This window comes from Haplochromis burtoni, unplaced genomic scaffold (genome assembly GCF_018398535.1).
Source record: "Haplochromis burtoni strain Fernald_Lab_line unplaced genomic scaffold, NCSU_Asbu1 Contig_91, whole genome shotgun sequence".
NCBI lineage: Eukaryota > Metazoa > Chordata > Actinopteri > Cichliformes > Cichlidae > Haplochromis > Haplochromis burtoni.
Genome location: NW_024582452.1, coordinates 980,848 through 995,186, shown reverse-complemented (window position 1 = coordinate 995,186; position 14,339 = coordinate 980,848). Strand labels below are relative to the sequence as shown.

General features: G+C 40.4%; 1 protein-coding gene across 1 annotated transcript in view; it reads right to left on the bottom strand.

Moving 5' to 3' along the window:
* Positions 1 to 14,339, bottom strand: part of adcy6a (adenylate cyclase 6a) — a 56,763-nt gene that overhangs the window by 16,059 nt on the left and 26,365 nt on the right. The window contains exons 4-13 of the mRNA XM_014334824.2: positions 7,927 to 8,076; positions 6,204 to 6,325; positions 5,423 to 5,534; positions 5,072 to 5,199; positions 4,780 to 4,938; positions 4,140 to 4,281; positions 1,309 to 1,437; positions 1,183 to 1,211; positions 950 to 1,097; positions 747 to 844 (exon numbers count right to left, since the gene is read on the bottom strand). Of these exons, the coding sequence (XP_014190310.1) occupies positions 747 to 844; positions 950 to 1,097; positions 1,183 to 1,211; positions 1,309 to 1,437; positions 4,140 to 4,281; positions 4,780 to 4,938; positions 5,072 to 5,199; positions 5,423 to 5,534; positions 6,204 to 6,325; positions 7,927 to 8,076 (1,217 nt within the window). The remainder of the gene's footprint in view (positions 1 to 746; positions 845 to 949; positions 1,098 to 1,182; positions 1,212 to 1,308; positions 1,438 to 4,139; positions 4,282 to 4,779; positions 4,939 to 5,071; positions 5,200 to 5,422; positions 5,535 to 6,203; positions 6,326 to 7,926; positions 8,077 to 14,339) is intronic.

Genomic DNA, 14,339 nt, shown 5'->3' with positions numbered 1-14,339 from the left:
GAACCGAACCGAACCGTGAATTTTGTGTATTGTTGCACCCCTAGAGCTTAAACACTTTGGCGTGAGAAAAAGCTAGATATTTCAGAAATAAAGATGAAATTATGAAAACTTTTTCATAATGAAGCCTTAGAATTTCTACATTAGCTGCAACAGTTTGGTCTTTATGCTGAAACCGACAACATTTCGCCATCTTTAACCATGGCATTTAATTTCTCTTTGATATTTGGGCTGATTGGGACCTCATGAATGTAAAAACAAATAGTTTTTTTACAAGATTTTTGTTTCTGAGAAAAATGAGATCCATAAATGAGGACATTCGTTTTAATTTTTGATCGAGCAGTGGCAATATCATGTGCTTGTACATGAATATCAGGCCCTTGTAGAGCAAAATTTTGTATTTTGGTCTAGGCAACCCAAAATGTGACGTCCACATATGTGGACGCCAGGTCCTAGGAGGTTAAAGTCAAAATACGAACGAGATCAGATCTCATAAATAACATCAGCATGTTTGCTTTTGTTTTTTGTTAATAACTTAAAATGTTTTACATCATTGGGGTTGTGAGATTTTTTTCTTTTAATCAATCTTATCTGTAAAAGGACAGATAAATCATTTCAGCTGTGACTCATGCAAAGGTACTCTCACAGAAACCAAGAATAGCTACAAATGAGCCTAACGGGTCCCCTTGATGGGGTTATACACAGAAGCATTCGCAGTAGAGCATTATGGGAATGGGTAAAATACTCACTGTGGAAAAATAACAATCTGTATGAAGGATATGAAGCAGAATACCAGCAGAGTACAGGCAACATAGCCTCCAAAACGATCGTCCACCTTCTTGGAATACTGCACAAAAAAAAGAAATCAGAAATAATAGGAGTAGACTTTTCCACACATGGCTGATATTTAAGATAAAAAGCTTTAGCAATAATGAGGCATCACAGTTTTAACCTTTTTCTCCAGACTGGAAGTCTGGAAGGTGAGTAGAAACTTCTTAACGTGGTCTTTTCTTAGCTGGTCGATGCTGCGAGCGTCAATGGCCCGTCCCAGAAACTCATCCACCTCGTCCTCTGGGTTCATGGCTTCCTGAACGCCACGGCTGCAAAAAGAAGAGGCACAGACTGAGCAGGCGATAACAGGGGTAACCCAATCAGACAAAGTGGTGTGTCAGAGTCCGTGCTTACTTGTCTTTACTGGAGGTTTCATCAATCCCCTGGAGAAGAAAGAGAGCAGACAAAATTATGGTTCTGGCAGAAAAGCTGCAGCGCCGCTCTGTCGCTGTGAAGCAGCGCGTCGATGTCGAGTCTCACCATTTGTCTGAAGACTTTGGAGTCTTTGGTCCTGGTGAAGGTTCTGTCGGGAACCCAGCGTGGCATCAGCCCCTCATTAGAGTTGGCTCTTGCCCGCTGCATCTTCGCCATCATCGCCTTCTCCTCCTTCTGCTCGGAGAGAACAACACGAAGGCTTGACCAACTGTTCTCGTGCAACACAACATGGAGAACGACAAAATGTGTGACTGAGGGTTTGTTTAAATTCTGGCTTTCAATTTTCCCACGAGGCAGCTCGGGATCTTCAAGAGGACTTCATTCACAAATTATGCTTTTTCAGCTCTGTTTCCTTCAATAACTATTACATCTTCACTATCTGTTATATCGCCAATGTGCTTCAAAACCTTTGTACTTTAAAGTAGTTCAGAAATATAAAATTATTTGAAATGAATCATTTTATTAAGCACTTCATTTTTTATTTTGCCAGCACAACTGGGAAAAAATAATTAACACCCTACTGTTAAGATAAGTGTAACCTGCTCTTACACAAAACTCTTATCTGATGATTTATGTTATAATAATAAATGCTTTATAACAGGTATGATGACTCGGTGATTAGCCGTGTCGTCTCACAGCGAGAAGGTTCTGGGTTTCAAACCATCGTTTGCATGTTCTCTCCCCTGGTACTCTGTCTTCCTCTCACGGTCTGAAGACACCATAGGAGCCTAAATGCATTTTTATAATTAATGGAATTGTGTTTATTTCATATTCAGTGTTTCCAATGTAATATGTTAATACTTTTTAAATTGGCAAGACTTCATTGTTTTAAGCAAAAGTGAATATTCATGTTCAAAATAGGATTTACAGAGATGCAGGTTAGCTTCACTGGCAAATCTAAATTGATTGTAGGTGTGAATGCAAGCGTAACTGGTAGACTGTCTCTGTTTTCGCCCTGCGACAGACTGGTGGGTGTATCCTGCCTCTTGCCATAAGACCGCTGGCACAGCCTCCAGTCCACCATGATCTTAGGTTGGATAAATGGAAGAAAGTGGACGGATGTGTTCCTGTGCTCATGAATACAATGTGGAAAGAGGAGAAGCTGAAAGTAGGCGTTTGGTGAAGGGACGTGTTTGTTTGCGCCTTTTGATTTTGAGACTATAGATATCAGGGGAAATCCAAACTGTGGCCATATTTAATTGTGTTCTTTTTTTGTATAATGTTTCATCTTATCAAGCTATTTTGTCCTTTCTTATTGTATTTTACTCAATTTGAGCTGTTTTACAGGTTATGTAATGTTTTAGCCAGAATTCCCCACTATATTTTATCCTATGTCATCTTACATGTTCCTCTTGGATTAGCGGGAGGATTTTCCTTTTTTTTTTCCAAAGAGGTTGCTGTTTTTCCAGCTGCTGTATTTCCTGGATTATATTTCATATTTCAGCAACACCTGAAGCAACACACTCCCACCAACTCTTCTTTTGGCTTTAGAAGACAGGCCTGTTTTCTTTGGACTGATCGCCTGCTAAAGCAACAAAACTCCCAGTTTGTCAGTGGAATGGTATTCACACTGTATCTATTAAATCTATCTGGTCAAATTATGCCCTTAACATTCATAACTTTCATCAGACTTTCTGAAAACCTTGCCATTTAGACAAGCAGATGATTTTTTTACTCTTGAAGTTTAATTTCATGGAATTAGTCAACAAACTCAGAGCCAATATCGAACGTTGTAGAGTGCTGCCTTTAACTATGACTGTCAGGGTGAACCCTATTAAAATGGTGAGTTTACTGACTTTACTACTTTACCTACTTGTGGCTACAAGTCACACTGAAAGTCTAAGGCCCATCTACACAAGTCCAGTAGGGTGGGAGGCCTTGGGCTGCTTCTTCCTGAGACTCTACTACTGGGCAGCCAATTCAGGAGCCTTTGTTTATTGGAAGTGCATAGACCAATCCAGTGATGCAAGCAATGAAGATATCCCCCTGTGGGTACACCTTGAGACCTCAGTTGTTAAAAATGCATCCTCTTACTCTGTTATTCTCCAGCGCTGCAATCACAGACAGGCTCCTAGTGTCTCCTTACATGTCCCACTATGGCATAACCATTCTTTTATGCCTGCTCAGCTGGATGAGGTGTTAGATGCAGGTAGATGCAGACTGTGACTCTGGCAGATGTGTTACGGACGAGCATCATTTCCTTTGTACCAAATACGGTCTTCCAAATGAGCATGTATTACACATTACACATTACTCATTACTTATATTTCTCATTTTCTTACTCGTTACTTTACTTTCTTGTTACTCTGTGAAATCCCTGTCATGTTGACACATATACAGTACGACTCTTCTTTTAGTATTTATTTTTTGGCCCTACGCGACTGGCATGTTCTCCAGATGGACTGGACCATAGCTTGGTGATTTTTTGATGCTCCATAGAAACCTTTAAGTCTAAATCTCCATATACCTTTGCATATTAAATTAAGGTGGTGTTATTTGTTATACAGATGGAAGAAATGCATAAGTATAAAACAGATATTCAGGGTAGATCTAACAAGAGATGGGGGCCTTGTCTTCAGCGATACCAAATGAACTGTCACAAGCAGTGACCTCTACTTTTTCCTCAAACCAATAGGATGTTGAATTTTGTTTATTTATTTTATTTATGTTCTTGATTCAGTTTTCTTAATGGCAATACTGTCATGGCAGTCATCTGATCTCTATGTATATTTTTAGTGTGTGGCGACCTTTTTTTTGGTCCCTTTCTGGTGGGTTTTTTTTTCAGGTTCGGCTAGAAAACTCTGAGCAATGTCTCAATTTGGTGAAGATTTCCCCACCTACACCTCTTATATTTGTGTGTATGTTTGTGTACTGACCCGTTTTTGGCTGCAGCCAAGGACCAGGAATGTCTCAATGCTGTTCTCCTTCAGATACGCATTCCTCTCACCTCCAAAACCTGGCTCCACCTCATAGTCCCCATTCAGATACTGCAACGTGGCCTTTGTGATGTGGATCCGCCTGGCAGGGACGAAAAGACCAGGAAGTGGCTTTATGTGGGGTGTTTATTTTTTTTTGTTTTTCACATTAAAGGCATACACAGGGGGACAGCAGGCATATATTAATAGCTCCAGAACTGCTGCTGAACATAAGTCAGGAACATGTTAGAAATGAATGAAACAATTTCTTTTAATTTGTTGTAAAACAACGTTCAAGAGCGCAGAAAGCTTTTCAAGTCAAGTCTCAAAATGGCCTTATCACTTGTACTTCTTGAAGTTCAAATATGATATTTTCATAACAGGAGAGCTTTTAACAACCTCCGACATCAGTACGAACTGTACCACCACGGAAAAATATGAATTCCAGACAGCAACAAATTATTTTTGAAGCAGTAGCAATTTAAAAACATCAAAACAAAACAAAGGGTAAAAAAATGATCGCAGTAAGTGGCCGTGCATTTGGAGTTCTTAAAACACTGTGATAGTTTTTACAAACTGTAAACGCTTCTCTCGCTCTCACCCTGCTTTGCCTCCCGCCTCCATGTGATTGGCCAGCGTGACATCATTGGACCACACATCAAACTGCCACTTCCTGAGTCCCAGCACGCCGCAGTGCACACGGCCACTGTGAATGCCGACGCGCATGTTAACGTTGACCCCTGTCACCTCACGCACCAGCCTGGAAAACAGAAACACACACACACAGACACACACGAGTGTCTCATCAGCAGTGGGAGGAATATGCAAAACACTGTAAACAACGCAGAAACAAACACCACATACAGGTGCATGTATACACTGTTTTTACTCACGAGATGGCCTCTATCATGTCAACACCCATCTCCACGCAGCAGTGGGCGTGGTCAGCCCGGGGTTCAGGCAGCCCGGACACGCAGTAGTAACAATCACCCAGAATTTTAATACGGAGACAATGATTCTCCTGAGGAAGAAAAGACAACAGGACAAGATAAAAATATAAATAAAAACACATATCCATACAGGAAGCACTTCATACTTCTCACCTGCTTTTAAACTTAAAACAAAGAAACACAAGAAACAGCAAAGGATAAAAAAAAAATCCACCATCAACACTCTAAAACAACCCCTTAAACTACCAAACTATCCCTTTTAGAAACAGACACAAGTAATGGAAGACTGCTTACCGACGCCAGTTTGTCAAAACGGGCAAAGAGTTCGTTTAGTGTCATGACCAGCTCCTGAGCCGTGCACTGAGACGCCAGGCTGGTGAAACCCTCGATGTCTGCAAACAGAATACTGAGGACGAGATGAAGAGGAGCAAAAACAAAACATAGTTAATCCTCGATCATGAGAGATAAAAACCTACGAAGCTGATTCAGTTTGATTTAGCTACACCTCAGCGATATACTATTGCATTATGTTACTATCAGGGCAGATGACCTTGAGAGAGGAAGGGTGTTTGACCTTAAAGCATCTGTGTGTGCGTGTATGTGCGTGCGCGCGTGTGTGTGTGAGGGACCGAGTGCACCGTGTTTGCTCAGTGCTGTAATTGAATGTGTGCTGAAGCTTTCCATCTTTGGGGATTATCTTATCTTGGCTGCTGGTGATTAAGTATTCCCTCACTAGTGTTAATTAGCCTCCACTCTGCCAAACCACTCTACCGTCTTCTGACTCTGTGAGCGCGCTCAAACATGTGTGTGTTTTTGTGTTTATGTGTGCACCAATGTGAGTTAGCCATTCTTAGGATGAATTTATGGTATGATTTTGTTTATTTTCTCTTCATTTTATGGGATTAACAAAATCCTAACAGGCGTTTTAATGCTTTACAATGTCACGTGTTTTTAAGTGTATCATGATATGACCTCTCTTACAACAATTATAGAAAAGAAAGACGATTTAGTAGCTAAAATCTGAATTCATGGGTTAAATGTTACGTTAGGTGTTGAGGCCACACGCCCGGCTGACCTGACATTGTCGTGTTTCTGGATATAGATCTTATGAAACATCATGTCTTCCTTCTTGGCATTGATGTCAGCCTTCATCTCCATGGCAACATGCCTCGGCAACACTGAAAGCAACAGACGTTCCTGGAAATCACAAAAAATAAACAAGGAAATGCAGATCTTGTCAGTCACAATTTTGTGGTTACATTTCTATATATGTGTTTGTGCCTGTGTTCTTATTATCCCATTATTTACAGAGACATTTAGAACTCATATCTTAGAGTGAGTAGCTCTGTGTGTTTGTGCTGTGGTAGAAGTCCAGATTTAGGCAGACAGGACGTGTTTTTTCTGATTTGTCTAACAAGTGTTGTCAGTGCATCCAGAGCCTGATATGCTGCACTTTTCTGCGCCCCAGATGTTATCCTTAAACTATCAAAAATAAAAGGGTGCCCTTTCCTTTCATTACCATGAACATGTCGGCATTTTTCTTTCCATCGTTCACGGAGGAACATCCTGTCAGCAGCTGAAAATACTTATCCTATCCATTTGAGAGACAAAAATATGCTTTTTAGTCCTCTGGATTCAGTAGCATGAGCTAAAAACTACATTTGTTTGAGGAAGTTACTTATTTCATTAATTCAGTTTGTCTGTTGGCAGGAGAACACAAAGATTAATGGACAGATTTGCATTGAGCTTTGCAAGTGAAATTTTTCCCAAGTTAGAAGCCTTAGACAGATATACATATATTTCTTTATATAGTTTTATATAAAGATGTCTTTTGTAGGACCCAGGATTCTGTCGGAGCACCACACAGGAAATGGATGTCGGCACTGAGCGTGTATTTATTGATACCCTGTTTTCTGGGTTGGTCTATTGATGCTGATCTCATATGCTTGTTGCTTCATTTTATGGACACTGTGCTGTGAGATGGTGCTAATTCTTGGGTTTAGAATAAAACAGCCACTAGAATGTACTGCTGTCATGCCTTTATAGTCTATTGCTTGTTATGCCTCTCTTCAGCCCTCCTCCATTGTTGATAAAGCCTTGGCTGGCTTAAGAGGGCCTCAACTTCCTGCTACATCTCATCATACTCTTCGCTCAAATATTATTCATGCTATGAGCGAATTTAAAGCCATTTATTAATTTAAACATAACAACTGTTTCAAACAACTTTTGTGTCAATCTCTAGTTTTTGTTGCTGCTTCATACTGAACCACATATAGTTCACTTTAACTGACATACATCTTTACAAAAAGAAGAAATAAATGGACTGTGCAGGCCGTACGGTTTCAGAAAGAGTCAAAACATCACTGCTTTCAATAATGAAACTGTTTGAGTATGGTGGTGTTGGTGACGAGCCCTCCTCCACACCAAAAGAGCTCATCAACAGCCAAACCAGGAATCAGCAAAGGTTCACATGCAGGTATATGTACTCATAAATGTACTCGTGTACATCTGATGTTCTTTTTCCTGGAGGACGTGCTTGTGTAAGTGATATCGTTCCAAGTAAAATGAGGGTGTTATATAGAATGTAGATAAACTCCTGACAATAAAAACGAGTCAAAGGTGTTTCCAGCGTCTTGGAGAAAGCAACCACCATGAATTAGGAGTGTCGCTAAATGTTGCAACATCAAGATCAAAAAGCTATGTTCATTTCCAGTCATTAAACACTGACACTGCAGAGAGACTCTTTGTGTTCTGTTGCAAAGAAGTGCTGGGAGATAGAATTGTGTGTGCAGGTTTACCTGTTGTTGATTCTCCCTCTGCAGATGAAGCCGGGCCTGAATGTATCCTCTGGTCTCCTGGAAGGCTTGTCTCTGGGAAACCTCGGCAGGGTAGTGGGTACAGATGCCAATGATGTTGGTGCACAGGAAGATCAGGACATTAGCACTCACCTGGAGAAAGTGAATGGGGGGGAAAAGAGATTATAAAACATTAGAAAAGAAGAAGGAAGAGGAATAATCAAACATGAACTAGCAACGCAGCTTTTACTGCTAGAAAACGGTCTGTATTAGCTACTTTAATCTTTGTAACAGTAGTGGCAGTGATGCAAACAGACTCAGAGATACAGGTGTTCAACTTCACTTCCTTCCATAAAAGGACACAAAACGATAACTGACGGCAGGGTTTGTGTTACACTCATTGTAAGGGTGAAACTACGACACAAGCGGTGTGAGTTTCATTCTGCTGTTTACCTTTTTTGTCATTCTGACATTTCAGTTCTCTGTTTGTCTCAAGAGACTCAAGACTGTTTGTGCATTAAGGCGCCTTTACACTGTGGGCCGTGTGTGAGAGAAACTTAGTAAAATATTCCATCGTCAGTCCAAAAATAAAGGTCCTAAATCACAGACGGCCGGTTTGAAGCTTTGCCGACCAAAATCGAGTCAAGACAGATGGTTTCCAGCAGGCTTCAGGAAGTAACAGAAACACTCACATCCTGTTAGAGCCAATGCTGATTTAATAAAATGCTGGCTGTTTTCTGTCAGCTATGGAGTCTGAAATAAACAGTAAAACAACAAATTAAAGTACTATAGAGGCAAATAATTCAAACAAAAAAAGCATGTTGTGTACTTTTCTCATGTTTGCTGCAGGACAGATAAAAACAGCAGGCCAAGTGCAACCACAGGACCTGAACAAAAACATTAACACATAGTTAAAAATCAAACGAAGCCAGAGCATCATGTTTCATTCTGGCTTCGCTTCACTAGCTACCTGTGCTTTTTAGAGTCATCTCTGACTTTACTTTACTTCACCCCTACACTCCTGTCCAAACTCTCAGGTCATGTGACCTAAGCAGAAGCTCAGGGGGGACAGAGCAGTCAATTGCTGCCCCGAGGTTATGGAATAAATTGCCTTTTTGCAGTTAGACGGTGACCAACCATTAGGGATGGGTATCGTTTAGGTTTTATCCGATACCGGTGCCAAATCGGTACTTTTGAAACGGTGCCGGTGCTTAAACGGTGCTCAAACCGGTGCTTAAAGAATGGAGAACACAAAATTGGTCCAAAAACCTCTCATGTTCAGCTGTTTTTTGTAAAAAGATAACAATGTTAGCCTTTTCTGCAGCTATGGGGCATATATGGTATCACTCTTGGCTGGAAGCAGTGCTTAAACAATGGAAAAAACACAAACTTTGTCCTAAACCTCTCATGTTTAACTGTTTTCCACTTTTTCTTTGGTCATTTTAGCCTTTTTAGCCAGGGTGAAGGGAGTATCTGCCATCAAACAAGAGGACAGCCGCATGTAGCTATGATGATGTTTGCTAGTTCACCTTACATGCATTAATGTAATAACGTGGTTAGCCTACTCAACGTAAATTAGCTACTCACGCAGAGAAGAACGGCTGCTGCCACCATCATCCGTCATCATTTCTGCTACACTGGCAGGGCTAGGGGCCAGGACTCTCCTCTTCGTGTTTTTGGGGGATGTTGCATAACAGGCAACCCACCCGCAGTAGATGTGCTCGGTGTGAGGTCTCGCAGCAAGCTATCAAATACGGCGCATTTCTGGGCTTTTAAAAAAAACGCTATGCGTCGCCAGGTGTTTCATCGGATTTGAGGTGTTACCTCCTTTGACAGTATCACAGTATCAGCTTAAAGCACTTGTTGCAGGCTGCTGAGTTTGCATATTTTGCTATGAAGTACAGCCAGACTTTTGACCGCTTCGCCTTGGACATTTTTAATCTGTAGCTCTGCTCTAACAGAACGTACGTACCTGGCCCCGCCTACTATCCTCGGAAACGTAAAATGATTGGCTAGAAGTGTATCACAGCTCAGGAAAAAAAGCACCGAAATAAAGCACCGAAATGTGCGCTGCTTTTCGGTCTGGTTACTACCGTTTATGTCAGAACCGGTGCCATCATGGCACTGGACACCGGTACCCATCCCTACCAACCATGACCTAAAACTTGTCTTAAAACACAATTATACTTCCTTAGTATTGAGCTACTGCAATATAGAGATCTTACTTCTTTTTAGTGGATGGTGGTTGTTTTTAATCTGCTGCGGTGTGGCATGTGATCTGCATGTGACTGATTGTCAGGGCTACACGTCCATACAGCTATTATTCTAAGATTCTTAGAAGTTCTTGTGCCCCTAAAGCCTCAGTAAAAACACCAACCTTCTTGTGATGGATGGTAAAACCCTCAATGTTTTTTGCAAGTAACAATAAACCGGTTACCTCTAGGTGACCACTTTTTAGCTCAAATCAATTACACAGGTTTCCTGGTGGGACACAACCTGTCCCCTTGGTTGACCCCTTGGTTTGTCTGCACTAATTTTAGACAGACTGGTTGACTTTTTTTATTCCCAACATATGAATATAACAAAAATAACAAGATTGGCTAAGGGTTGAAATAATCAGTGTTTAGTTGATGACAATAGATTGCTTACACGATCACACAAAAACAATCTGAGTCCGTCTCTGCGCCTCATAGCTGGTGTATTCTGGTCCTATGTGAGAGCGAGGTTTCAGAGCGCGTCATTTTGCAGTTGAATCGTCAGTCTGCAGCAACTACATCACTGTTTGTGGAGGAAGTTCAGAACTTCTGTTTCAGATGTTTAAGGTTCTGATTCGACTCTGAATGTAAGTACTTAAATCGAATTTCTGTGTATGTAGACGTTAACCGATTTGCTATTTTCACCAATCTGTCAGTTATTTGCAATATTATCACAAACAGATTGCATGTAACTACCAACTGAACCTCGTTCAATCACAAAATAATAGCAGATTGACTCCATCGTATCTTAGTCTTGACACATCAAAGTCCCTCTGAAGACAGCAGCTGACTGCAAGTTGCTGTAGACGTGCTCTTTAAAGACTCTTTAAAGGTGACAAGGTCACATATTAATGGTTGAAATTATTTTGGTAGTGTTGTGGTCTCCAAGCACCGTTTTCATTAGTGCGACTGTAGCATAAATAGATCACAAATGCTCATAGCGCAGATCACAGATGGAATATAGTCCATAAAATCTGTAATCTGTAACATAAATGCTCTGAGCAAATGCCTGCTGATTAGAGGTCTAAATGAAATCTAAGTGGTACTCTTCAACCTGCCCAATGGAAGCACATGTCTGTTTTTTTAACATAACGTTTGATCGACAGTTTATTTGGTTGCGAAATGATTGTGATCAAACTGCTACACAGCAACCACTCTGCAGGTAAACAGACTAGTATTACTGGAATAAAGGCATCATTATGCTGTTCCTGTATGTCCACATTTAAATGATGTTTCTCATAATCGTGAACAGACTATTTGTATAAGCCTTTGGATAGTCAAAATCCAATCTCTGTACAGATGCCTGGAAAAGTCATTGTCTGCCACCATGTAACATTTATTAATAAACAGAATAAACGTTACATGGTGCAAATTCAGACCGAAAATGAACTAGGACTTAAACAGATTAGAAAACTGCTTCTTCTGAATATTTATATTCATTTCATATATATTTATTTTTAAATAATTTCTCCAAAACTATTAACACACACACACACACACAACCCCGTTCAGCTATCTTAGTGAGGACCTTCATTGACATAATGGTTTCCCTAGCCCCTTACCCTAACCATTAAAAATGAATGCCTAACCCTAACCCTTACCCTATACCTAACCATAACCTAATTGTAACCCTGACACTAAAACCACATTTTGAGCCTCTAAAAGGCCTTCAAACTTGTGAGGACCGGTGAGTGCGTCCTCACAAGATAGCTAGACAGGATTACACACACACACACACACACACACACACACACACACACACACACACACACACACTTCCCGACAGGAAATGGTCCTGATTGTGGGATCTGTTGTCCCTCTACCCCTCACAGCCCACTGACCACTTATTAATATTTGCAGCTTGGCTGTGTGCTGCTATCTTATTTTGAAGTGTTTGTGGTTTAAAGCGCTGCTGCCATGGGATAACCCCCAGTATCCAAAAAAAATAATACAAATGTGCCCAAACGCATCACGGGGATTGCTGCTGACCCCACATAAGGCCACTTCCTTCAGAGATGTGCTCTTGTTTACAACTTAAACGTGACGCCTCTCATGGTAGAGGATACACTTAGACAGTAACAAAGGTTGTCTGTGCACCAGAAGGAAACCCAGAGATGATACATCCTGCATCAAATATCAACAGGAGCAAAGAAACAGAGTTCAGGCCTGTAAAGTGGAAACTTCAATCCAAAATATTTTGTCTGTGTTACCCAGCGGTTTTTAACACGGAAATCTGCTTTCCAGTCCTTCTGCTTAGTGTCTTTCTGTCACCAAGTGTATCACACACTGACATCTTCTGGGTGGAAATGGAAATACACAGAGATACTTTGTGCTTCAGGTAATGCTTTAAACATACCTTAGAAACAAAAAAACAGACAAAACAAGACCATGAAAGAGCAAAGACAGCACTTTTCTTCAACTATGTAATAGTTATTTTACACTTACTTTGACCCTGTTCTTTATTTTATCTATGCAAACACATAAAAGATTCCTTATTAAAAGCTTGTTTAAAAACAAAACATAATAGAAGTCAGCAAATCTTTGTGCACTGTTAGGTACTTTTGGAAAACAGTTCAAGAATTTAGGCGCTCCTGAGTCCCGTGTTGTCATGGTCTCTGTTTTAATTGTTGGTTTAGTTGTTTCTTTGTGTTTTTATTTACTCCTGCCTTTTGTGTTGCTACCCCTCTGTCATTGACTTGAGTGTTTCAAGTCTCGGTGTTAGTCATTTTCCCTGCGAGAGGCTCGCGACCTGTTCGGGATTCACCCTGAACAGAGCCCTGAATTTGATAAGCAGAAGATGGATGGATGGATGGATATTTTTGTAAACGATGGAAACTGTAAAACCACAACAAGACATTTAGTGTTATAAAGTTAAGATAAGGGTTATAAGCCAGAAGCAGCCATTACTGAGGTTTGGAATGCTGACTTGGGGATCCAGAGACCTACCACCATGCTCTCTTAGACTAAAATTCATAAATACTATTGTGCTCAGTATAGTTGTTGATACTGACATCAGTACAGTCAGCTAAAATATTTTATATGCTGCAAGACCATCAGGAAATGATTTTCTGTTAGTGACATACAGAAAACAGGTTTCTGGACAGTGGTCAAGCTGTCGCTAATAGATTGTTACAGCCTCCACGTCTCTAAAAACAAGACAGGCCCTGCAAAAACTGGAAAAAACATAACAAGATTTGGTTTAAAACCTATTTTTTCCAAACCCTGTGATGGACTAAACCAATTAATTATATTATGGTGAGCAAAATAAGAGCCAGAATTTGGATTTTATGTGATTTTATGTTCATATTATTGAAAGTAAATAGAGAGATTTTACATTACCTGACTTACAACAAGGCTAAGACTAGGTTAATGCTGTACAATGAGCACCTTAGGCCTGTCATAACACGTGGCTCGGTTTTGGAAATGCTGCTTCACAGCACGACGTGATTTAGAATTTGTTTGGTTACCCAAAAGAGATTCTTAATCTCAAGACTTTCACTTGCTGGTTAAGTAAAGGTTAAAAGAGTCTGAAAACACATTTCTGCAAGAACTTGTTATCCTTTAATGTTAAGTAGTGCCTTTAGGGGGTCCGTTTAGCTCACTGAGTTGAGCAGGTGACCCATATGACGTAAGGCTTGGGTTTGAATCTGCCCCGAGGCCGTTTACTCTGTGCCTTCCCAGTTCTGTCTCCTCTCCACTGTCCTAACACAATAACGTCTAAAAGCCCCCCCCCAAAAAAATAACCTTTAAAGGTACAGCCAGATAGCTCAACCTTTGCAGCTTAATAGACTAGGGTCGTTCACATGTGGAAACGGTACTTTAAAGTTAATGCTGGGAATCTTCAATCTCGTTTTCCAAAATTATAACACATTTTTTAATCCCATTCTCAGACAGGATCGACTATTCCTCCTCATAAGTGGTTTTAATTTCTATCTTAATTTCTGAAGCGTCACTGACTTTAAACATTCTGCACGTTATGTGTTTGTGCATTTCTTTTATTGCGGCTTTATGATTTGTTTACAATTTGATTTCTTTCTTTTCTTTTATTTAATTTTTATTTAAGTGCACAAATTGAGAGTACTTGCTAAAAAACAGAACAGCCTGTCCCAACACTGATCAAAAGAATCATGCTTAAGTAGAGAGTTTGCATGATTAAATATA